At 37.8% G+C, this 27,448-nt stretch overlaps 1 protein-coding gene across 2 annotated transcripts in view; it reads right to left on the bottom strand.

Moving 5' to 3' along the window:
- Positions 1–27,106, bottom strand: part of slka (STE20-like kinase a) — a 105,844-nt gene extending 78,738 nt beyond the window's left edge. The window contains exon 1 of one of the 2 annotated variants that reach the window (XM_039734423.1): positions 26,120–27,106. In XM_039734423.1, the coding sequence (XP_039590357.1) occupies positions 26,120–26,269 (150 nt within the window). In that variant the 5' untranslated portion in view covers positions 26,270–27,106. The remainder of the gene's footprint in view (positions 1–26,119) is intronic. The other variant, XM_039734432.1, reaches the window with a different exon arrangement.
- Positions 27,107–27,448: the final 342 nt, after the last annotated feature.

Here is a 27,448-nt window from a genome sequence, read left to right as displayed (position 1 = left end):
CTGATGGATAATAGAGGTTTTACTGTATATATTTAGTTACTATACTTTTTTTGTATGTAAATCAGTAAAAAATTACTTTTAAAGGTAATGTTCGTCAACACTGCTTAATAGTAAGATTTCACTATAATTTTATTATAGTGGTGAACTCTGCGTCAATTTTGTTGAATATATTAAATACTTCAAATGTAAGATCAGTATTATTTCATGAAAACTGGATAAGGAAGATAAATAATAAACACTTTGTTTCTTGTTTAGTAAATGCAGCAAGTACAAAACTGTTACATGTACCGCATGTTCACTGCCCTTTAAGTATACATTGAGCATTTGACCACTGTTGCTAAGAAACAGATTGTGTGGAACAGCATCATATCTCAACAAAAGAGTAGACTATTAAAGAGTACATTTCACAATAGAAATGTTTCAAAGAAAATGGGTTTCATAATTTGACTGACTGAATTTCCTTTATCCTCTCCAGTCTCTCTCACTTTGTACACTTTAAAGGCAAGCCTTCCATTTCAGAACTGTAGAAATAAACCATTCAAATTTGCTAAGTATTATCCAGGTAAAACGAACAACTGAAAATGATAAGTGACCTTCGCTACTGGAACGAAGGCAAAGTTGTACTTAAGATAGTATGCTGCATAATTAGGCAAAAGGCTAGGCAAAAGGCTGCCTAATTGCAAAACATCCTCCACCACTAGCTTATATTCCAACAACACACTCCATTACCTCCTAATTTCAGTGCATTGCTGAGTTGCAAGGCTCGGTGGAGTCATTAAAGTTTGCATCTTTACCAGGATAAATAGGTTTTTGTATTTCTTATTTCATGCTGTCAACTGCAAAATATCAAACTAAACTGTCCACCTGCAAAATGTGTAGCATAGATAAGGTGATCAGGATAAGGATTTGAGCTTAATCTATTAACACACCAGAAAAATCAAATAAGCTTTGTTTTTTCAATATAATTCAATATAATTCCCACAAACACTAATGCACATTCACTAAGCTATTATATTCCACATAGAACTCTGTCGATCAACAAGAAAGTTAATTTTTTTTTTTTTTACTCTTTTTTTGTTTTTTGAAACTTATACATTATATAGATTCATTATACACAGAGTGATATATTTCAAGTGTTTATTTCTTTACATTTTGTTGATTATGTTTTATAGCTAAAGAAAACCCAAAATTCAATATCTGAGAAAATTAGAACATTGTGAAAAAGTTCAATATTGTAGACTCATGGTGTCAAACTCCATTCAGCTAATTAAACCAAAAACATCTGTAAATGTGTCCTGGGCCTTTAAATGGTCTCTCATTCTGATTCGGTAGGCCACACAAGGAGGGTAAGCCACAAAAGGTCATTGCTAAAGAAGCTGGCTGTTCACAGAGTGCTGTATCCAAGCATATTAATGGAAAGGAAAAAATGTGGCAGAAAAAGGTGCACAAGCAACAGGGATAACCGCAGCCTTGAGAGAATTGTGAGGCACAGCCCACTCAAGTATTTGGGGGAGTTTCACAAGGAGTGGACTGCGGCTGGAGTCGGTGCTTCAAGAGCCAACACGCACAGATGTATGCGGGACATGGGCTGAACTGTTCCTCAGTGGTCCAAAGCCCTTTTTTCAGATCAAATTAAATTTTGAATTTAATTTGGAAATCAAGGTCCCAGAGTCTGGAGGAAGAGTGGAAAGTCACTGAATTCAAGTTGCTGGAGGTCCAGTGTGAACTTTCCACAGTCAGTGATGATTTGGGGAGCCATGTCATCTGCTGGTATATGTCCACTATGTTTTATCAAGTCCAAAGTCAGCACACTCATCTACCAGAAACTTTTAGAGCGCTTCATGCTTCCCTCTGCTGACAAGCTTTATGGAGATGTTGATTCCAGCAGAACTTGGCACCTGTCCACACTGCCAAAAGTATCAATACACCTGGTTTAATAACCATGTTATCACTGTGCTTGACTGGTCAGCAAACTCGCCTGACCTAAACCCCACAGAAAATCTATGTGAGATACCAGACCCTGGGCTTCCATAACACCTCAGCAGTGCCACATGCTGATCCCCTCTATGCCACACCGCATGTATTAAGTGTGTACATGGACATACAGTAGGCCAACATTTCTGTATTAAAAATCTTTTATTTTTTTATTGGTCTTATGTAATATTCTAATTTTCTGAGATACCGAATTTTGAGTTTATTACCTGTAAGCAGTAATCAATAAAATGAAAAAAAAATGAATGCTTGAAATACATCACTGTGTGTAATGAATCTATATAAATATACGAATTTCACGTTTTGAATTGAATTACTGAAATAAATGTACTTTTCTATGATATTCTAATTTAATGAGATGCACCTGTATGTGTGAAATGGCACAATCTCCACAAACCAAAAATGGCATCAAATATCACTACTTCTCAAAGTACTAAGTTGGGGATTTCAGTATTGTGACAGCCCTAGCATGCAAGGATGATTCATTTCAGGACTCAAAATTCAGAGTACCTAGCAAGCAAAAACCCTTCTCATGCTCAATTGTTCATAAAGTATTGATCCATCTGGACCATAAGTTAACCCTCTAGTATCTGCTCTCTAACACACGGTCACATTTTTGGCTCTTTATGGATCACTCCACTATGGAAACGTATTCTTTTGCTGTTCACGTTGCATGGCACTTAGACCTTAGATCATCATTAAGAAACACACTGCCATAACAGAATTATAAAGCCTAATCTACTAACCGAGTCATGTGAACTAGTCTTGGTACATAACATTTACTAGGCGAGAATGATTCTCTGAATGCATATTACAGCATTACAATTTAAAACAATGCTTAATTTTCAGGTGTTCAGCGTTTATATTGACTTAGTTGTAAGGAAGCCAAAAGAAACTATACTTTCAGTACCAGTCGATACCAATACTCCAAAAACATAAAAGCTAGCTGAGCCGTTATCGTAACGAATTACAATCAGTGCTGCAGACATGCATGCTTGCAAGTAGACAAATTACTCCAGAAGGCACACTAATATGTGAGAAAAAGGTGAATCAAACCTAAATATTAAAAAATGGCTTGTGGTGGTGATAGTAAAGCACTGCAGTCTAATGTTTAAAAGAAAAACAGCAGACATCACGGGTGGAATTGCTTATCTTCAAGGAAGGGGAATTGGCTGAAGGGGAAAGGAAAAAAAAACAGAAGACACACACAGGCCTTCATCCCATTGTGGAGTCAGTTTAGAAATTGCTTCATGCATGCTTTCTTTGTGAGTACAACGATGTGACTGATCAGATGTGAATTTTCATCATTCAATTTGTAGTGTCACAAAGTTGTAAGAGGAAATAAAATGATGGCATGATGAATCACTTTTAATACCGTGTCCTATAAAGTATTTATAATGTATTTATTCATTAACTGTGTCAAACATCTGTACAGATGTATGTTTAAATACATAATTAACTGTTTAAATACAGTTCCCAGTTGAAAATGTTACATGCAACATACAACTGTTCTGCAAGCAGGGCTGTTTTAACATGCCAGTGTACACAAAAGCTGGAGCAAGTAAAATTGAGACAAGTTTCAGAAAAAATGGCATGGCTTGCCTACAGTGACAATGAAATGAGTTGCGCCATTTGATAATATCAAAATTAGTGATGATCCAGTCAATCAGCTGCCATCTAAATAGTCTGCTTTTCGCTACAAGAGACTCAAACGGTAAACAATAATTTGTCTTATAACAAAAGCTATTTTTTTTTTCAGTATCTGCTATTTTAAGCTTTACAGTAATTTAGTTTCAGTGCTCCTTTATGCAAGGTATTATGGTTGTTTAGTGAGCATGTTTTTTTGCTATAAACAGCGAGTAGAAAATGGGCACTTTACCAGCCAGAGAGAGAGAAATATTAGACTTTACATTTAAGAAAGGGGAGTTACAAAAAAAAAAACTGACAAAAATAAATCAGACGTCACACTGTATACAGTTAGTACAAAAGCAATAACAGAAACTTTAAAAAATACTGATTTTTTTCTTTGTTCTTTAATTAAAATGAACACTGCTTGTCTGAGGTTAAACATTGAGCAACTCATCTGTTAAATATTACTCTTTAGTAAGTTTGACTGACTGGTAAATAAGATTTTAAAAACATGTTGTAAGAGCAAAACAACTTTAAAGACTTTCCTTAAATTAAAATATCCTGATTGACCTTGGAATTAACCAATTCAAAATTACAGATACAATATTTGAATTTTTTAAGCAGTATTTTTCAGTTAAATACATTTGGAATGTGTACCTGGTATGATAAATCGGGTAGTCCATGAGGATTTATACTTTGTAAACCAATTGCTGAAATTTACACAAAATTATAAAATTCCTCCCATTTGCTGTTACAGTGGGGGATCCCCATGTCTGTCACACATTAAAATTCATGCTCTGCATTGTAATTTTATATTTATGAATGCCAATACTAGCTTTCCTAAATTACAGTTGGGTAACTACTTGATGAGTACACCAGTATTTTAAAGCTGCTATTACTAGTGTGGCGTAGTAGTTAAAGCTTTAGATTTAAAACCCTGAAGCTCAAATCCAGCTACTGATGCTATATGATCACGAGCAAGTCACTTCAATTGTCTATGCTCCAAATCAAAAAACAAGGGAAATGCAACTAATTGTAGCTCAAAATTTGTAAGTCACTTTGAATAAAGGAGCCAGCCGAATATGTAAATGCTTTATTTATATACAGTATACAGATCACAGAAAAAGGGACGATATTGTTCATTTTAATAATGGAAGTACCATTAATAAAAAGCAGTTTAATGGGTTTTCTAACCCAGCCACAGGGGATGCACAAACAAAAGTGTGTTTCTTCGTGCCAGTCCCAAGCACAGATAAATGGGGAGGGTTACGTCAGGAAGGGCATCCAGTGTAAAATTTTGCCAGATCAACATGCAGACAACAAGACAGATTTCCATACCGGATTGGACGAGCCCCGGGTTAACAATGACCGCCACCAGTACTGTTAACCTATAGGGTGCTGGCAGAAATTGGGCTACTGTTGGCCAAAGAAGGAGAAGAAGAGCGGGGAGACGTGTCCAGAGGAAAGAGGAGAGGAGGAAGATAAAGAGAGTGGAACTGAGGGTAGGAACTTTGAATGTTGACAGTATGACTGGTAAGGGGAGAAAGAGAGTTAGCCGATATGATGGAGAGAAGGAAGGTTGATATATTGTGCTTGCAAGAGACTACATGGAAGGGAAGTAAGGCCAGGTTGATCGGAGGTGGATTCAAATTGTTCTACCATGGTGTGGATGGGAGGAGAAATGGGGTAGGAGTTATTCTGAAGGAACAGTATGTCAAGAGTGTTTTGGAAGTGACAAGAGTGCCAGACAGAGTAATGATTATGAAGCTCGAAACTGGAGGTGTGATCATGAATGTTGTTAGTGCATATGCCCGCAAGTTGTGCGATGGATGAGAAAAACGATTTCTGGAGTGAGTTGGATGAAGTGATGAACAGTGTACCCAAGGGACAGAAAGTGGTGATTGGAGCAGATTTTAATGGACATGTTGGTGAAGGGAACAGAGGAGACAAGGATGTGAAGGGTAGGTATGGTGTCAAGGACAGGAATGAAGGAGGTCAGATGATTGTGGATTTTTACAAAAAAAGGATTGGCATGGCAGTGGTGAATACGTATTTTAAGAACAGGGAGGAACATAAGTTGACGCCCAAGAGTAGAGGAAGATGTACATAGGTAGGTTATATCCTATGCAGAAGGGGTAATCTGAAGGAGATTAAAGACTGCAAAGTGATGGCAGGAGAAAGTGTAAGACAGCATAGGATGGTGGTCTGTAGAATGACGTTGGAGATCAAGAAAAAGAGGAGGAGAGGGAGGGCAGAGAAAAGGATCAAATAGTGGAAGTTGAAAAAGGAAGACTGCAAGGTTGAGTTTAGGGAGGAGGTGAGACAGGCACTGGGTGGCAGTGAAGAGTTACCAGTCAGCTGGGCAAGTATAGCAGTAAGGGTGACAGGAAGAAGGGTCCTTGGCGTGACATCTGGACAGAGGAAAGAGGAAAAGGAAACCTGATGGTGGAATGGGGAAGTTAAGGAGAGTATACAGAGGAAGAGTACGGCGAAGCAGTGGGATAGTTAGATAGATGCAGAAAGTAGACAAGAGTACAAGGAGATAAGGTGTAAGGTGAAGAGAGAGGTGGTGAAAGCTAAAGAAAAGGCGTATGATGAGTTGTAGGAGAGGTTGGACACTAAAGGAGGGAGAAAAGGTAACCTGTCCCAATTGAGAAGACAGAGGGACCAAGATGGAAAAGATGTGCAGCAGGTTAGGGTGATAAAGAATAAAGATGGAAACGTACTCACAAGCGAGGAGGGTGTGTTGAGAAGATGGAAAGAGTACTTTGAGAGGCTAATGAATGAAGAGAATAAAAGAGAGAAGACAGGATGATGATATTAAGATAGTGAATCAGGAAGTGCAAAGTATTAGCAAGGAGGAAGTAAGGACAGCTATGAAGAGAATGAGGAATGGAAAGGCCGTTGGTCCAGATGACATACCTGTTGAAGCATGGGGATGTTTAGTAGAGATGGCAGTGGAGTTTTTAACCAGATTGTTTAATGGAATCTTGGAAAGTGTGAGGATGCCTAAGGAGTGGAGAAGAAGTGTACTGGTGCAGATTTTTAAGAATAAAGGGAATGTGCAGAGCATTAGCAACTACAAGGGGATAAAATTGATATGTCATAGCATGGAGTTATGGGAAAGAGTATTGGAAGCTAGATTTAGAAGGGAGGCGATGATTAGTGAGCAGCAGTATGGTTTCATTCCAAGAAAGAGCACCACAGATGTAATGTTTGCTCAAAGGGTGTTGATGGAGAGTAAGTATAGAGAAGGCCAAAGGGAGTTGCATTGTGTCTTTGTATACCTGAAGAAAGCAAGAGGCAGGGTGCCTCGAGAAGAGTTGTGGTATTGTATGTGGAAGTCGGGAGTAGCAGAGAAGTACGTAAGAGTCGTACAGGATATGTACAAGGGAAGAGTGACAGTAGTGAGGTCTGCAGTAGGAGTGATGGATGCATTCAATGTGGAAGTGGGATTACATCAGGGATCATCTCGGAGCCCTTCCTTATTTGCAGTGGTGATGGACAGGTTGCTAGATGAGATTAGAGAGGAGTCCCCATGGACTATGATTTTTGCTGATGACATGTGATCTTTAGCAAAAGTAGGGAGCAGGTTGAGAAGACCCTGGAGAGGTGGTGATATGCTCTAGAGAGGAGAGGAATGAAGGTCAGTAGGAACAAGACAGAATATATGTGTGTAAATGAGAGTGAGAGGGGAATGGTGAGGATGCAGGGAGTAGAGTTGGCGAAGGTGGAGGAGTTTAAATACTTGGGATCAATAATACAGAGTAATGGGGATTGCGGAAGAGAGGTGACAAAGAGTGCAGGCAGGGTGGAAAAGAGTGTCAGGAGTAATTTGAGACAAACAGTTATCAGCAAGAGTGAAAGGGAAGGTCTACAGAATAGTAGTGACACCAGCTTTGTTATATGGGTTGGAGACGGTGGCACTGACCAGAAAGCAGGAGACAAGAGCTGGAGGTGGCAGAGTTAAAGATGCTAAAATTTGCATTGGGCGTGATGATGATGGACAGGATTAGAAACGAGGACATTAGAGGGTCCGCTCAGGTTGGATGGTTGGGAGACAAAGTCAGAGAGGCAAGATTGCATTGGTTTGGACATGCGCAGAGGAGAGATGCAGGGTATATTGGGAAAAGGATGTTAAAGATAGAGCTGCCAGGAAAGAGGAAGGCCTAAGAGAAGGTTTATGGATATGGTGAGAGAGGAGATGCAAGTGGTGGGTGTGACGCTGAAAAATGTAGAGGACAGGAAGATATGGAACAAGATAATCCGCTGTGGCAACCCCTAATGGGAGCAGCCGAAAGAAGAAGTTGTTGAATGGTTTTTATGTTTTTGCCATGGTATCGAATAGGTATTGAGCATCGTGAAATCTCAGTGGTATTGGTATCGTACAGTACAATTCTAGTACTGTGCCATTCCTATTTGGTTGTAAGCCTATTAAAATACTATAAATCTCAAAGGATAAATCCTTATAATTCACATACAGCACAAGTACACAAGAGCTAATATTTGGTTACCTACAAAATTATCACCAAAAGAATGCCTCTTTCATGTTATTCAAAATTTTGATCCCCTCCGATACTGAGAGTTTCTCACATTCAGCATCCACTGTTTTGTATGTGTCACGGCTTTATAGTGCAAGTATTTCATTTTCAATGAAAAAACTCTGCTACTAATCTTCTGCATAGATGTGTGCACTGAAATACTTTTCCCATTAAAACTGTCTGATTTTCTTTGTCATCTCATAGATTAGAACATGTAAGAAGGAATCATAGCTAACCCACACAGCAATAACGTATAGAAAGTAGAAATGCAAACTATAAAAGCAGACTTTTAATTGACAAATATATCAAATGAAGCAGACCCAAATGTACTCTTAGAACAAGACGACATGGCAGGTTATGATGCTACTGTCAAGCAATAAAGGTTCAATACAGCAGTGATTTTTTGCCTCTTTCATGAGATTCCTAAAATTGTCTAGTGTTTTGTATTGCTTGCTAATCAGCCTGATTTAAAGAAATGTATGCCTTTATATTTTCTCTCTTTCCCTGAACTACCAACACATGTTTTAAACTTCCACACTGTCAAGTGTAATTTGACACTAAACTTTCTGAATAGCAGATCTTGATAGGAAAAGCATGTAGGGCAGTTTGACACAGTTGGCAGCCATGCGGATAGGACACAGGCACATCAAAACTGAACACCAGCTCATAAGTACAAAATATAACCAAAGTGTATATTTATATACTAGTTGAAATAAAAAATACCAGTGTTTTTAATCTGGACATAACAAACAGGAAGCCGGATGTACTTTCTATAGAAATGACACATGTGTCAGTAGTAAATGCGCTAACAACTTGAAAGCACATTTTTGCTCTGCAAAGAACAAAACTGCTGTTAAGGGAGAGGGCTCACCAGTAAATATGACAGATCAAAAAAACCTGTTGGTGCATCCGAGCACTTTGAACATTTCCAGTTGTTAAGGATCACAATAGTTACAAATCAATGGATTGTAAATTTGCCAGTGAGTACATGGACATTTTTTTTAAGACCATGAGAAAAAATGTTTACCTGGTTTTATTATATTTAAAAATGTTACATTAAATAATTTTGCAACAGATATGGAATCAAATGATTTGATGAACCTTATTTTTCTCAAGATGTTGAGACCTTTGTTGTGTTTAAAAGGAAAGATTATACGGAATCAAATGTTTTGATGAACCTTATTTTTCCCCCAAGATGTTAAAACCTTTGCTGTGTTTAAAAGATTAAAGTGTAAACTTTATTTTCTTCCCTTTTTTGTTTATAGTAAAATAGTAAATCCTGCAACTGCTTAAAATGTTTACTAAGAAGTTTAAATTAATCAAAATTTTGATTAAAATAAGTAATAAATATCATTTTGGAGGCTGGTGTCAATGGTTGATGTCCCCCACCTCTTTTTCTTAAGAGCTAACTATGGTCACCCTTGACCAAGGGTGGGCAACGTCGGTCCTGGAGAGCCACAGTGGCTGCAGGTTTTTCTTCCAACCCACCTTCTTAATGAGAAGTCAATTATTGCTGATGAAGCACTTATTGCTTACGTGACATTTTGATTCTTCATTTTAGTGGTCTTGCTTGTTAAGGGTTCCCAACCTTAACTGCTTATGTCAATCTTAAAACAGCCGCATTCACTGTTTCAATGGATCCTTATTAGCAATAAGATGTAAATGACAAAGCAGCCAGCACTTCTTCATCTAGCTTGTTTCCATTTAAATCTGTGTGTGTGTTCATCATGTACTGTTTTATTTAAAAAAACACTTAATAGAAAAATGTGACAGACCAAAAAATATCTGTTTAAGGCTTCAAATCATTTGGATGATATCTTTGGAAAGGAAAAAATCTGCGATATGACAACCTTGCATTGCAGACTAACAAGCCATAAATTAAATAAGGTCTGCAATTTGCAAGGATTGGTTTCTAATTAAGCAATTGGGTTGGATTGAAAACATGTAGCCACTGTGGCTCTCCAGGACTGACACTAGTGTTTCCCAACCTCGGTCCTGGGGTGCACTGTGGCTGGAGGTTTTTGTTCCAACCACATTCCTGATCAGTGACAACACCTGATAACGCTGATCTCATTTCATTAGCTGGTATTATTTTTCTCTTATTCTACATTCAGAAAAGCACAGCAGCATGATTTTTACATTTATAAGACATTTAGAAATATTTCTGCTTTTGCTATAGATTTAAATGCTTAACTCTCTTTTGTTGATTTCATTATATTTTGCCCATTCTCCGTGCAGTTTTTCCCCTTCGTTGTATCTTATTAATGATAATTAAAAACGAGCAGAGCAGACACGCTGGCAAACAACAATGAATAATCAAAGGCTGCAACTACTTTAGCATTTGACGCACTAATTAGTAAATAATGGCTTAAACAAACAATTAGAACACCTAGAAAAGTAGAATGAAAATCAAGATGAATTCCCATATAACTGCTTGGTACATTCAAATATATATATATATATATATATATATATATATATATATATATATATATATATATACACACACACATACATACATACATACATACATACACACATACACACACAGGTTGTGAGACATGCCCGAACACCACCAGACAGACAATACACAGTCCCGTACAGCACACTGTGCTCCAAACACCTCTCTCTCTCTCTCTCTCTCTGTCCTTGGACCGCCTTTCTCTCTCCACGGGAGCCTTGTCCCGCTCCCACTCCCAACTCTAGCTCCCAGACTGCGGGAAGGCGGGCCTTTTATTCTCACCCGGATGTGCTCCAGGTGCTTCCTCCGACAACACTTCCTGGTGTGGTGGAAGTGTCGGGAGAGCACTCGGAAGTACTCCAGGCGTCCCTGGAGGGATCCTCCTCCATCTTCCCGGGTGTGGTGGAAGTAAATCATTCCCGTGCCCTCTGAGACTCGGGGCGCCCCCTGGCGGTGGCCACGGGCCCCAATGGGCTTCAGCCTCCTTTCTCTTCTCTCACCTCCTGGCCCTTCCAGGCGTCCTGGCCGGGTCGCAGCCCTAGCGATTCGTAAAAAGGTAAAATTCCATTACAATGAACTCCCAGGGACCTAAAAAATATTTTGTTTTAACAAAAAGCTCATTGTAATGAGATTCTTCATTTGTTACTATAGCGCTTTTTTTAACTTGTGCCCAGGCGTTTGCAATCATTTCAATAGCTTCTTTCGTGTTCCTTTTAATCTCCTCCTGCCTACAAGTTATGCTGACGAGAATTTTTCTCAGCATTTCCTTGCAATAATACACTTTCAGGCTGCGAATGATGCCCAAATCCAATGGGTGTGCAATTGGGCGGGAGGAATTCAATGCAAACATTATCTAAATGTGGAAGCATGTTGTGGGCAGCGCAGTTATCAATCAGGACCCGAATCATCCTTTTCTTCCTCATATTGTGAGGTTTCTGAACTCTTTTGAGACACCCACATACCCCCCCAACCAACGGGAATGACATGCTGAAGTGCACCCCGAAGCGGGATTGCAGCATCTGTGGAAGGTTGTTTGTCTGTTGCCGGGGCAGGGCAAAAACAAGCTCATAGCACTGCAGTGAAGTGACACAGAAGCAAATCATAAAAGATCAGGGTCACGCTATAAGAGAGACGCAGCATAGCTGAGAGACTCCGCATAGCTCTGAGCCTGCTGTTGCCCCGGCAACAGATAAACAGTCTTCCATAGTTAAAGATCGGACTTGAGGATGCTCTTCGGTGTGCTGACTAGTTGGGGGAGGTCCCAAGAGAGTTTACAAACCTCATATTTTCTTGAATGAGTGCCGCATTAATAGGAATGTTTCTTGAATGAGCATCACCGAACCACATAAAAAGTGCTTTTTCGACGTCTTCAAATGCAGCAGTTCACATTCGTTTGCAACCCAAGATTTTTCTTCTTTTTTTGCAAGAAAGTTGACAGTGTCGATGGTGAAATTCCGAATTCACTGGCAACGTCTTTTTTCTTTTTGCCACAATCGAGACTGTTATTGTTATTTCGTGTCTGCCGTTTCTATAGAGGGGTGACAATGTTAAATTCCAATGGATGTTTTTTAAATGTTGACGAGCAATAAGCAAAAGGTATCACTGAAAACCGCAGGAAATAAAAAAAGGCAAAAAACAGTACGAGGAAAGTTCAAAGAAAGAAAAAACAAATTACAGTGTTTCTGTTTGGGGATCGTTGCGCACAACTGAGCAGCGGCCACAGAACTAGCTGCTCTGTGGATGACTCAATCAGGCATTTTAAGGTCTTTTGGGCACTTCGTTGCAATGAAAGGATCTGCTGAAGGTGCTTCGTAGTAACAAGATTTCTATAGATTCACGTCATATGGGGAAACTGTCCCAGAAAATTGTTGCAATTACAAATGCTTTGGTATACACGTTTATTCCCTTTATGTACATTGGAACAACACAAATGAACAGAGAAAAAAGCCAAATCTGACATCATGTCACACAAAACTCCAAAAATGGGCCGGACAAAATTATTGGCACCTTTTCAAAATTGTGAGTAAATCGTTTTATCTCAGGCATATAATGCTCGTTTGAACTCACCTGTGGCAAGAAACAGGTGCTGGCAATATAACAATCACACCAAAAGCCAGTTAAAATGGAGAAAAGTTGACTCAGCCTTTCTGTTGTGTGTCTGAGTGTGCCACACTAAGCACGGAGAACAGAAAGAAGAGCAGAGAATTGTCCGAGGACTTGAGAACAAAAATTATGGAAAAATATCAACAATCTCAAGGCTACAATTCCATCTTCAGAGATCTTCATATTCCTTTGTCCACTGTGCACAACATAATCAAGAAGTTCACAACACATGGCACTATAGCTAATCTCCCTGGACGTGGACAAGAGAAAAATTGATAGAAGACTGCAACTAAGGATAGTATGAATGGTGGATAAACAGCCCCAATCAACATCAAAACATACTCAAGATCTTCTGCAGACTCAGGGAGCAACAGTGTCAGCTCGAACTATCCATTGACATCTGAACGAAATAAAACGCTATGGCAGGAGAGCCAGGACACTACTGCTGACACAGAAACATAAAAAAGCCAGACAGGAGTTTGCCAAAATGTACTTGAGGAACCCAAAATCCTTTTGGGTGAACATCTTGTGGACAGATGAGACCAAGGTAGAGCTTTTGGTAAAGCTCATCATTCTACTGTGTACAGAAAATGGAATGAGGCCTGTGAAGAAAAGAACACAGTACCTACAGTCAAACATGGTAGAGGTTCTAAGATGTTTGGCTGCCTCTGGCACTGGATGCCTTGACTGTGTGCAAGGCATCATGAAATCTGAAGACTACCAAAAGATATTGGGGTGCAATGTAGGGCCCAGTGTCAGAAAGCAGGGTCTGCGTCAGAGGTCATGGGTGTTCCAGGAGGACAATGACCCCAAACATACCTCTAAAAGCACCCAGAAATGGTTGAAGACAAAGCAGTGGAGAGTTCTGAAGTGGCCAGCAATGAGTCTGGATCTAAATATGATTGAACAGTTATGGAGAGATCTCAAAATTGCTGTTGGGACAAGGTGCCCTTCAAATGGAAAAGCGCACAGAAATAATCATGATTTTCTTTGGCAGAATGATGTTATTTCATCCACTAGATGGCAGAATACTGTCGCGAGAGTTAATCAGGTTTGACACTGTAAAGCGTATCATTTGCATTTACAATTTGACAGTAATGTTAACTTCATTAAGTTATTTGTTAAGACATGTAGTGAGAAGGTTGAATTTGTACAGTCTCCTCCTGTGCTTTCGCTGGTGGTGTTAGACAGATTTGTTGATTCAGATGCTTGGAGTACTGAAATATGCATCTCCTGTGGTTTTTTGTTATCAGCTTTCTTAATGGCAGTCCTTTTGATAAGGTGTGACATCTTTTACTTTGAATGCACATTTTGCACTTCATATTTTCACAAATATAGCTGTTAATTTTTTCAATCTTACATAAGACATTTTCATTGCAACTGTACACCACAGTGCACACACAGCATGACATGTTTTTTACTTTTACCACCAGTCCATTGATGTTTTTGAATGCCAATGTATAATTCGATGTTACAGAAAGGCTTGTCACTTGAAACCAGTTATGTTTATTTTTAACACATGTACAGTGGTGGCCAAAAGTTTTGAGAATGACACAAGTATTGGTTTTCACAAAGTTTGCTGCTTCAGTGATACTGAAGTTTAGATTACAAGCATTTCATAAGTTGCAAAGGCTTTTATTGACAATTACATTAATTAACACAAAGAGTCAATATTTGCAGTGCTGGCCCTTTTTTTTCATGACCTCTGCAATTCTCCCTGGCATGCCGTCAATCAACTTCTGGGCCAAATCCTGACTGATGGCAGTCCATTCTTAGAGTTTGTCGTAATTTGAGGGTTATTGTTTATTCACGGATTGACCAAAAGTCTCAATGGGATTGAAGTCGGGGGAATTTTCTGGATATGGACACAAAATTGTCCAGTTTTCAATTTTGCCTTGTGGCACTGTGCTCCAACATGCTGGAAAAGGCACTGATCGTCACCAAACTGTTCTTGGATGGTTGAGAGAAGTTGCTCTTGGAGGATGTTTTGCTACCATTCTTTATTAGGTGAGCGTTGTGTATGGGAGAGGTCAGGGCTGAATAACGCACACACGAGGGAAAACCTTTTTATATAATTGAGGAATAAAGAAACGTATGTGCAAAAGTATGTTAATTTCCAGAACAGTTATCCTGAGATTAAATATATTCGAATACAGTATTTACTCATTATTAATCTGAATATTCAAATCTTATTTTTTGCCTAATTTGACAGCATTAGTTTTAAGACTGGACTGCAGTGTTTTTATAACCACCACTTCCTAGTGTAGATTGCCTGAGCCAACTTCTTCAGCTTCCTACTAGGAATATTTAAAAGGCAGCATGGTGTCACAGTGGTTAGCACCACTTTTTCCTCACAGGTCTAGCATCCAAGTTTTGATTTCCTCATGCTGACATTTTAGTGTGGAGTTTAACTTCAGCTTTATTGTCATATGTACAGTGGGCACAGAAAGTATTCAGACCCCCTTCAATTTTTCACTCTTTGTTATATTGCAGCCATTTTCTAAAATCATTTAAATTAATTTTTTCCCTCATTAATGTACACACAGCACCCCATATTGACAGACAAAAAAAAGAATTTTTGATATTGTTGCAGATTTATTAAAAAAAGAAAAAACTGAAATATCACATGGTCCTAAGTATTCAGACCCTTTGCTCAGTATTTAGTAGAAGCACCCTTTTGAGCTAATACAGCCATGAATCTTCTTGAGAAAGATGCAACAAGTTTTTCACACCTGGATTTGGGGATCCTCTGCCATTCCTCCTTGCAGATCCTCTCCAGTTCTGTCAGGTTGGACGGTAAACGTTGGTGGACAGCCATTTTTAGGTCTCTCCAAAGATGCTCGATTGGGTTTAAGTTAGGGCTCTGGCTGGGTAATTCAAGAAAAGTCACAGAGTTGTTGTGAAGCCACTCCTTCGTTATTTTAGCCGTGTGCTTAGGGGTCATTGTCTTGTTGGAAGGTAAACCTTCGGCCCAGTCTGAGGTCCTTAGCACTCTGGAGAAGGTTTTTGTCCAGAATATCCCTGTACTTGGCCGCATTCATCTTTCCCTCGATTGCAACCAGTCGTCATGTCCCTGCAGCTGAAAAACACTGCCACAGCATGATGCTGCCACCGCCATGCTTCACTGTGGGGACTGTATTGGACAAGTGATGAGCACTGCCTGGTTGTCTCCACACATACCGCTTAGAATTAAGGCCAAAAAGTTCTATCTTGGTCTCATCAGACCAGAGAATCTTATTTCTCACCATCTCAGAGTCCTTCAAGTGTCTTTTAGCAAACTCCATGCAGGCTGTCATGTGTCTTGCACTGAGGAGAGGCTTCTGACAGGCCACTCTGCCATAAAGCCCTGACTGGTGGAGGGCTGCAGTGATGGTTGACTTTCTACAACTTTCTCCCATCTCCTGACTGCATCTCTGGAGCTCAGCCAAAGTGATCTTTGGGTTCTTCTTTAGCTCTCTCACCAAGGCTCTTCTCCTCCAGTAGCTCAGCTTGAGCTCTAGGCAGGGTTCTGGTTGTCCCAAACATCTTCCATTTAAGGATTATGGAGGCCATTGTGCTCTTGGGAACCTTAAGTGCAGCAGAAAATTTTTTGTAACCTTGGCCAGATCTGTGCCTTGCCACAATTCTGTCTCTGAGCTATTCAGGCAGTTCCTTTGACCTCATGATTCTCATTTGCTCTGACATGAATTGTGAGCTGTAAAGTCTTATATAGACAGGTCTGTGGCTTTCCTAATCAAGTCCAATCAGAATAATCAAACACAGCTGGACTCAAATGAAGGTGATCTCAAGGATGATCAGAAGAAATGGAAAGCACCTGAGTTAAATATGAGTGTCACAGCAAAGGGTCTGAATACTTAGGACCATGTGATACTTCAGTTTATCTTTTTTAATAAATCTGCAGCAATTTCAACAATTCTTTTTTTTTTGTCTGTCAATATGGGGTGCTGTGTGTACATTAATGAGGGAAAAAATTAATTTAAATGATTTTAGCAAATGGCTGCAATATAACAAAAAGTGAAAAATTGAAGGGGGTCTGAATACTTTCCGTACCCACTGTACTCAGTTCAATGAAAATCTTATTCTGCGATTCTTCCAGCAAGAGATAAGAATATACCACAGCAGACAAGAATACTCAACAATAAACTAAAAACACTCAGATGAAAAAGAACTGCAAAAACAAACAAAAGTAAGAGTGTATGCGCAAATAAATAAAGGATTCAATGTAAGCTCTGCAAGTATATGGTCTCAAGATGGCCTTCCATCCTCCAGACACAAGCCAGCCTGCAGTTCTGAAGGGAGGAAGTGGGTGGGTTCTATTTACAAGCCTGATGTCATAAGGCAGAAAGCTGTATATATTATCTTTTCAAATACGTGGGTTTTCCTCCAACATCCCCCAAAAAATGTGGTATTAAACTTTACACTTATATGCTCATGTTAACATATTTAAACATTTCAGTCAAGGCTACTTGGTCTATGTGTTACAGGTAAATCTAGACCTCTTAATTTTTTATTTGCTTTATTTCCTGAATAAAAGCTTTTTTAATCCCTTTCTGGACATTATCAAATACTATTCTGTCTGTTGAATGATATGCACATTATGTTCTACAAAAATGTCTTATAAACCATCATTCTATGCGCCTGCCAGCCTGCTAAAGAGCAACACCTACGCCTATCATACTGTAGGTACCATTCTGCTCTGTACTTGTAATATTTTTATTTTACTATTATATTGTATTGAAGATTAATTGTGTTTTGTTCTGTGTATTGTATTGACTCCATTCTCTTTGACACCCACTGCACACCCAACCTACCTGGAAAGGGGGTCTTGCTTTGAACTGCCTTTCCCAAAGTTTCTTCCATTTTTTGCCTACTAGGGTTTTTTGGGGAGTTTTTCCTTGTCTTCTTAGGGAGTCAAGGCTGGGGGGCTGTCAAGAGGCAGGGCCTGTCAAAGCCCATTGCGGCACTTCTTGTGTGATTTTGGGCTATACAAAAATAAATTGTATAACTTTTCAATCGATTTTCAGCAACATAATTCAATTACATAATCTTAGGGCAGTCATGGTACACTCTCATGAGCAGCAGTCCTGTAGTTTGATATTCTCAGCAACTCGGTCAGAGTACTCTGCAGCTCACTCCAACATATTCAAACAGGGTTGATTTTTTGTTTAAATCACAGGAGTGTGTCGAGTGTATTTGTAACAGACAATCAGTGAGTGCTTATCCAGACATTCAGTAAATAATACGCAGTCATATAGAAAATGGAAAGCAGGTATTTTGGGCTGTACAAATGAAGCTCATCTGTTTGAGTTCTCATGTTTGTTGCATCACGACATAATGGAGTCCGTGGATGAATTTGAGTTTTCAGCTACAGTGAGACAACAGCAACAATGATCAACGTTATAAGCCTTGATTTCTACCTTCTTTTTGCAGCTAAGTGTCTTAAAATTCTAAGTACATCTAGGAACCTGTTATGATTAAAGCCTTTGTACTTTTGGCTAGTAGACTAAAACAAAACAGGCATTAAATAAAAAATATATTGTGTAGATGCTCCTGGAATCATTTTCAACACAGAAAAACTGTGTTTACAGTTATACAGCTTCTACAGAAAAAAGTAAATTGAGATGAAATTCAGTCTTTGATTGTTCACATGTACTGTAAAAGAAAATTAACAAAAGCGTAATTGAACTGACAGCAAAATCCTAATACAGTGAGCAAACGTATGCAACTGTAATTAAACAACAACTCAATGTTACACTTCTGTAACAAGAAAATGAAAACAACTTGAACTTCAGTTTGATTCAATTCAATGCACCCTCTTCATTCCACCAAGTAACTAGTACTACTAACAAGCACAAGCTTCTGCACAACACTAAGCAGCATAATCTACTTACTAATTACAAATAAGCATGTGACAGAAAATGCCAAGCAAGTGACAAACGCACTATTGCACACCTAAAAAAAGTTACTTCTTACCTAGTGTACCAAATAATAAAAGGCATCAAACTGATAGGGTGTTATGAGGTCATTTATTTAACAAAAAAGGAAAGATTAAAGAAAAATAACTGCTAATGCTATGCAATGTGAAACATTCTTTTAAAAGGTATAAAAATTTATTTTGAAGAAAAAAAGATTGGTAAGCACACAAAAACAAAATCTGAAAGAAAGTTTTAATTCTATGTGCTTTTTACACTGTTCACACTTCTCTACAAATTATGAGATTTATCACACGAGTGAAAAAATATTAAGGCTGCTGTGTGAATGTAGCTTTTACACCACAAACAAGACTATTAAAAAATGTACTTTTATTGTATTCAAATAGGTACCCAAATACTGCATTAAGCCAGCTGAAATACTCAGCAAAATCCCCAAAATAAGTTGTGTCAGATGCACACAACTGCAATGCTAACACATTTAAAATATTACTGCCTACTTCTAGGGATGTGATACATTCTGTACTAGCCGATACCAACATTCCAAGACCATAACAGTTCCAGGTTTTTTTCACTAACAGTAGTACCAAATAGGCAAAGTAAGACATGAGGAAGAAAGTCAGTATGAACTACATATGAAAATGTCTCACGGTAATGGTGATAGAGCTCCACATCATCACATGTCAAATAGTTTGTCATCAAGACAGGACAATTTTAGTGCACGACTGTGGGAATCGTGCTTTTTACTTAAAAAAAAAAAATAAATAAATAAAGTCAGTATTACCACTTTTATCCCTTTGTGAAGTCAGTTCCCAAAATACTGTACCTTCATGGTTGCTTTGTGAGTGCAAATGAGAGTCTGAGCTTGAAGTGTCACAATATTTTAAGAGGAGACAAAACGATGGCATGATAACATTTTAATTCTGTATCCTATACAACCCCTAAAAAGAAATGGGAGGCTTCATATTCATTCTCTTGATTACGTCAAACACGTCTATAAATGTGTGCTTAAGCATTTATCCATTTTCTAACTGGTCCATACATTTGGCGGTTGCGAGGAAAATGTCACATGCACCATGCAATGTGCATACAGTATTGTGTGTGCTAGCTGTGCGGCCAGCTGTAGCAATTAAAAAAATCGAGGCAAGTTTCAGGCAAAGTGGCTTTTTGGCCTGCCTTTACTGGTGATGAAATGAGCTGCTCCATTTGTGAATACCAAAATAAAATTCATTTAATACTTCAAAGCAGCATGATTATGCAATTTGCCAGGACAAGCAAAAACAACATAATTCATTACTAAATATGGAAATGCAAAGGGTAAATTTGTGTTATTCCTTTGGTTTTTCAAACCTGTCTAACGTCCATTTATATAATCCCCAAAACATGACAAATATAGCAAAAGTATCTATGACATATATTTGAAAAGTATGTTGGTGAGTGTAATGCAGTCTTACCAGTTAAAGTGCGGGTCCAATTAACATTTTACCTCTGGATCACTACACAGACTAAGCAATAACAAGGTCTGATCAGTCATGATACTTTGAAAACAGCACAACAAAGAGTGTTCTACAAGAACTTCTGCAACAAAGGATTAATGTAATGCTGGCAGGTTAGATTTCATGTAGGAAGTTTAGGAAATTAAAGTACAGACAAAGGTTAAAACAATAAAAAAATTCAAAGGTGGGACAGCTTATGAAAATTAAAGATCCAGGATTTTGTGACATTTTAAAATTCAATCAATTTCACTTGTTTGTTATTACAAATATAGTTTATTTTTAACCAGCTAATGATGCAAATATACTCTTACAATAGCAAATGTTACAAACCTAGCAGAGAGATTCTCTGATAAGCTTTTAGAATCATGATGTTACAGAAATAGCTTTAAACAGTTTTTTAAATTAAAATCTCTTTGGAATTCACCGATTCAATAGTACAGACATAACAATGCTAGATTTGTTATGGTTAGCTGGCTATATTGTTCAGTTATTGGAGAGAAAATATCAGACAAATTTGGAATATGCACACAGCAGGATAAATTAGGTAGTCCATGTTGAGAACATCCTTTATAAACCCTATGCTGAAATCCCTTCAAGATCATAAAATTTTCCCAATTTGTTACAACAGAGGATATCCCCATATCCATCACACATTAAAATTCAAGACCTGTATTGTGTTTTGATATTGATGAATGTCAATACTAATTTACTTAAGTGACAGTTGGGTAACTTCCTGATGGGTAAACCAGTATTTTAAAGCTGCTCTTACTACTGAGGCAGTGTGGCGTACTTTTTGGCAGGCACTCTGGTATAGTGGTTAAAGCTTTGGACATCAACCTCTAAGGCTGTTAGTTCAAAACCTTCTACTGTGTAACCACGTGTAAGGTCACTTTATTTGTCCGAGTTCCAACTGGACAAACAAAAGGAATGTAACCAGTTTTATCCAAAATGTTGTAAGTCATCCAGATAAGTGAATTTATTAGTATTTTTTACTATATTACAGGAAAAGGCGCAATATTGTTCACTTTAATAATGGAGGTACTTTTAATAAAAAGTGGTTAAAAAGGGGACTACTGGTTTTGACATGGTACCAAAAGTAATTGAGTATTGTGAAATTTCACTGATATTTGTTTCAAATATTAAAATTCTGGTATCATGACATCCCTACTTGCCTTCAGTATGAAAATAATGTCCATACAGTTGTAAATCAAAAGAAACAAACAGCCGTCATATTGTTATTTGATTGAAAGTTTCAGGCAAGTGCATGTTTTTCCATCATCCAGTTACAAGTGAAGATGTTAGCTCAAAAGACCAAAAAAGACACTCCAAGTGAAAATAAATAAAATATTCCTTTACTTTTACTGGATTAATGCTTTCTGCACTGTGGACAGGGAAGCAGATTGGGTCAAAAAGCACAAGCTGTATAAAATGCACCCAGCTGCATAAATACTAGTAGTAGGCCAGATATAATTATTGTTTAATTTGGAGTGATTTAGATATTCATTAAGGTGGTTGGTTATATTGTCTTTGGACAAAAACATAATACCTGCTTTAGCTATGCAAAGCTTAATATTACTGACCTGATCAGTATCACGCCCACAAAACTTCTAAAAACAATTATTGTGATAAATAATGAACACTAAGCACCAAAAGCCATTATTAATTAAATGAACTTTGACTGGATTTGACCCAGCATAGTGTACACGGACATCTTCTTTCAACCCACCTCGCAACAAGTATAATTTTTCACGTCATCATAAAAATTTACTTTGTCCCTCATACTTGATTCCCAGCACAAAAATTAACTGAACTAAACCTACAATATGCAAACACAAATCACACACACACACACACACACACACACACACACACACACACACACAGCACCTGACAAGTGTAGGAAAAAAATTACTATTTCAAGTCCAAAATCTTCCAGAGGTCTCCTCATCTCCCCATCAACCAAATTGACAGTACAAAACTTAAGACTAAAAGACATCTTTATACATTTATAGCATCATTATCAATCCAACCATGACAAACTCATTTTTGAACATAGTAATTTTGCCTGACTTCTTTGCTAAAATACATTTACATTCCAAAGATTTTTCCACATCATTCAAATCGGGTGTAGGTCAAATGATAAATGATGGAATACAACATACAGTACAGTTGTGCGTGAAAGTTTGTGAACCCTTTAGAATTTTCTATATTTCTGCATAAATACGACCTAAAACATCATCAGATTTTCACTCAAGTCCTAAAAGTAGATAAACACAAACCAATTAAACAAATGAGACAAAAATATTATACTTAGTCATTTATTTATTGAGGAAAATGATTGAATATTACATATTTGTGAATGGAAAACGTATGTGAACCTCTAGGATTAGCAGTTAGTTTGAAGGTGAAATTCAAGCCAGGTGTTTTCAATTAATGGGATGACAATCAGGTGTGAGTGGGCACCCTGTGTTATTTAAAGAACAGGATCTATCAAAGTCAGCTCTTCACAACACGTTTGTGGAAATGTATCATGGCACGAACAAAGGAGATTTCCGAGGACCTCAGAAAAAGAGTTGTTGATGCTCATCAGGCTGGAAAAGGTTACAAAACCATCTCTAAAGAGTTTGGACTCCACCAATCCACAGTCAGACAGATTGTGTACAAACGGAGGAAATTCAAGACCATTGTTACGCTCCCCAAGAGTGGTCGACCAACAAAGATCACTCCAAGAGCAAGGCGTGTAATAAGTCAGCGAAGTCACAAAGGACCCCAGGGTAACTTCTAAGAAACTGAAGGGCTCTCTTACATTGGCTAATGTTCATGAGTCCACCATCAGGAGAACACTGAGCAACAATGGTGTACATGGCAGGGTTGCAAGGAGAAAGCCACTGCTCTCCAAAAATAAAACATTGCTGCTCGTCTGCAGTTTGCTAAAGATCACATGGACAAACCAGAAGGCTATTGGAAGAATGTTTTGTGGACGGATGAGACCAAAATAGAATTTTTTGGTGTTATATTTAGAGAAAGAAAAACACTGCATTCCAGCATAAGAACCTTATCCCATCTGTGAAACGTGGTGGTGGTAGTATCATGGTTTGGGCCTGTTTTGCTGCATCTGGGCCAGGATGGCTTGCCTTTATTGATGGAACAATGAATTCTGAATTATATCAGACAATTCTAAAGGAAAATGTCAGGACATCTGTCCATGAACTGAATCTCAAGAGAAGGTGGGTCATGCAGCAAGACAACGACCCTAAGCACACAAGTCGTTCTACCAAAGAATGGTTAAAGAAGAATAAAGTTAATGTTTTGGAATGGCCAAGTCAAAGTCCTGACCTTAATCCAATCGAAATGTTGTGGAAGGACCTGAAGCAAGCAGTGAGGAAAACCACCAACATCCCAGAGTTGAAGTCGTTCTGTATGGAGGAATGGGCTAAAATTCCTCCAAGCCGGTGTGCAGGAATTATCAAAATTTACCGGAAACGTTTAGTTGCAGTTATTGCTGCAAAGTGGGGTCACACCAGATACGGAAAGCAAAGGTTCACATACTTTTGCCACTCACAAATATGTAATAATCGATCATTTTCCTTAATAAATAAATGACCAAGTATAATATTTTTGTCTCATTTGTTTAACTGGTTTCTCTTTATCTACTTTTAGGACTTGAGTGAAAATCTGATGATGTTTTAAATAGATAGATAGATAGATAGATAGATAGATAGATAGATAGATAGATACTTTATTAATCCCAAGGGGAATAGGTCATATTTACTGATATTCGATCATTTTCCTCAATAAATAAATGACCAAGTATAATATTTTTATATTCAAATGTAAGGAAAACTATGGCTTCTATATGGGGATGTACAACCCAACCAAAAAAAATATTTTTAAGCTCACTAAAAACTCCAAAAGTCATTTTCATTTCTGCTACCAGTTTAACATATTCCAGAAACATTACATGGATATAGATTTATATATTTTGGGTGCTGAATTAAAACATGAAAACCATTTTCTAAATTACAAAACATTTTCTAGCTGTCAATTATAGATTTCTTATTGTTTTACACTATAATTAAATATCAATATTTTAAAATTGTGCTTGAATTCAATATTTTCTGATATTAAAATCTGTTTAAGGCAAAACAGTTATTTTATTAACAATTATTAACTATATGTGGGGGCCTAAAAGTTCTTTGCATCTTGCTGGATCACCAGTCAAAATTCTGAGGTTTTCTCTTGCGTGGGACAGCACAGCAAAGAATTTATATTGGGCTCAGAAGGAATTGTCAGCTAGAAAAAAGCTACAGCTTGGTGCCAAAAACATCATCAGACCAAGTTTGGTAAATACAGTTAAAATGCTAATACCACCGCTTTATATTAAGCTTGATTTAATGAAGAAGTCCGTCAACTCCCTATAAAAAAAGACTGAGCTTTAAAGAAGTAATCTGCAAGTTTAAAAGGTAACAAAAAAAATTATAAAGATATGAAAAATGTATCAATTAACTTTATGGTAGCAATGTGTACCAAAACGTTCACTGTTGTTTCATATTTGAATTTTTGCCATTACTCACCCAGCGGTGAGTAACAACAGCAGGGTGAAATATTCCATGAGGATATTAAGAATATGGAAAGAAGGTACAAGGAACATTGGGATGTCAGTATAATGGCAGACTAGTGCTGGATAATTCATAGGGACGTTCCAGAAAAAGTGTACAAACAATATGCTACAAAATTAAGCTTTGGATCAAAAAACTAGGCAGTAACCAAAAAAAAAAACACAGAAGGCAATGAATATGTACTGTTCTTTTCTTATGCATGTTTAAAATTGTCCAGATATTTTCATGTTAAATTGGTTTAGAACAATACTGAACCAATGAATAAATTATGTAATTTGTTCAATTCTAATTAAGTTATCTTTTTAAATTTGTATACTAAATGTAACGTCATGAAAACATTCTAAATGATATTTTTATTGTATTGATGAATGCCAATAAAAATAATCACATTTAAAATAATTTTTATGAGTTTAATTTTGTAGACAAAAATAAAAATGTTACAGAATACTGAGAAAGGACGGTAACTTCTGGACGTTGGCATGTGCACTGGCCAAGACGACTTGCTGGCCCGGTTAAAAAGAATTGTAAAAACAGACTGGCTTCACAATACTACTCCAACAGCTCGGCACGATTCCTCAAGCGACAAAAAAAAAAAAATATTAAACAATGGCCACTTAAGTAGGTGGGCACAGCTAAAGGATGTATGAAACGCCTAAACAAAATAGATTACGTAAGCTTTATGTAGCTATAAGAAGGACGATTTGCTGCCACAGGGAAAGAGTCCTTGCCAAGTGTCGGGGGCGGGGGTTTGCTTTGATGTTCCCAGTCTGTCTCGATTTAAAAATATAAAGATTCGTCAAAAATACTCTCTCTTACCAATTAGAAACATCATTTTTTTCAGACTTCAATAAAAAAGAACAAAGCACATAGTTTTAGAACTTACAAGAGAAGGTATGTATTTAATTTAATCAATTTCCTCGTAAGTAGATCAGGTTATAGCAAAGCAAGACATGTCCCATTAAGAAGATCGCACATGTTACATAAATGTGAACCCAAACTAACAGACAGCAAATTAGTTTATCAATCCAAGAGAAAACAGATATCTAAAATATATACAGTAAATATGCTGTATCAGAGAATCCAACATAAGAAAGAAACTAATACCAGCCGATTCTCATTTTAGAAAGAAAACTAAAACGTGTTTGTGGTACTTAGGAACACTCAGTGTAGAGACCTTGATCAAACAGACATAGAGTACACAAATTACATAAAGATCTGCAATACATTTATATATAAGCCAAATAAGCGCGTAGGCAGTGACACACAGATGCCAAAACACATGCAAGTAACCCAGTATCTATTATGCATTTAAATCTGTCATCTGCAAACAGACTTTTGCGCATCTTACCTTGTACACTTTGCCAAAGGCACCGTCTCCCAGCTCGCCAATAATCTCCCAGAAGTCCTCTGGATTGACATCTCTGTTGACATGATCGTACTGCTTTTTTTTCTTTTCACCTCCCAATTTAAAAATTTTTCGGAAATTAAAAAATGACATCTTGACTTACGTGGAAATATATATTTTATGCAAGTTTAAATTTCCAGTCTTGTGGTATATATAAAAAAAAATCTCAAAAAATAATCAGTTAGATTTTACTTCCAGCGTGGTCATTTCCATCGCCTGAAAGAAATGTAGCCATATACTTCACACAAGTACACTTAATGTAGGATATTTTCTCTCTCATCTCAGGTCAACTATAAACACATTCTCCGTAAACAAAATACAACACAACTTTTAGACAAGTTCGACGATCGCCCAGATATTAAAAACGAGTGAAAATGCCTTAACTTCGCACAAGAATAAAGCGGCCACCACATCCACGGACGTCTCTGGTTCTTTCGGTACGTTAGACGAACCAGCGTCTAACCTTATAGAATCGGCAACGTCTGAAAGTATACTGAACCACTTATACCCGGTTTCTCAGTTTCGTTTAATAAAAATACGAGGTGGCCATGAAAAGATGAACGCGGCCCCCCCAACTCCAGCCGACAATATGAGCAGCCCGTTTTTCGGCCCCAAGCCCAACTCGGTACTCTTTTCTGTGCCTGTTCTAAGCAAACAAAAACACGGCAAATAAAGTACCGTTCGGTCCAGCCGATAAAATAATCGACATAATTATAATCGGTTATTTAATTCCAATTCCCAGCTTGAACATAATTGATATGTTTTTTTTTTCTCCTCTCGCTCCCTCCCGAGACAACAACTTCACGGTCCTCCGCAGCTTTCCTAGGTAGCGCGCACGGTCTCGCGCTTCTTCTCCTGCGCGCACACACCACCCGCGCGTTCACACTCGCAGGCTGGGTGCTTGAGGAGGCTACAGCTTTAAGACAATAAACTTGTTTTTTACGTTATCTATATAAGAAAATGAGTGAAATGCATGGGATTTTTATTGTCACCTTTCACTACGAGAGGTATTTGTTTAAAAATGTTATGCCTGTAGGAAATGCACCTGATTTCTTTAACTAGCACTTGCTCTAAGGTGGTAGCGGACAGAACGTTTAAACGCTCCCTGTACAAGTTGTTTCAAACTACAGTTTGAAAAATAACCTCTTCACATGTTTACAGGAACTGAACTTATCCGGTTTTGTTAGCCGGTGACACCTGAATTGACCACAGTTTTATCTCGGGTTTCACACATTGTGAAATAAAGAAACTTAGCTCAAAAATCGAATGGTG

This window comes from Polypterus senegalus, chromosome 1, assembly GCF_016835505.1.
Source record: "Polypterus senegalus isolate Bchr_013 chromosome 1, ASM1683550v1, whole genome shotgun sequence".
In the NCBI taxonomy this organism is placed as follows: Eukaryota; Metazoa; Chordata; class Cladistia; order Polypteriformes; family Polypteridae; genus Polypterus; species Polypterus senegalus.
The sequence above is the reverse complement of the archived record's forward strand: the minus strand, read 5'-3'. Positions and strand labels throughout refer to the sequence as shown.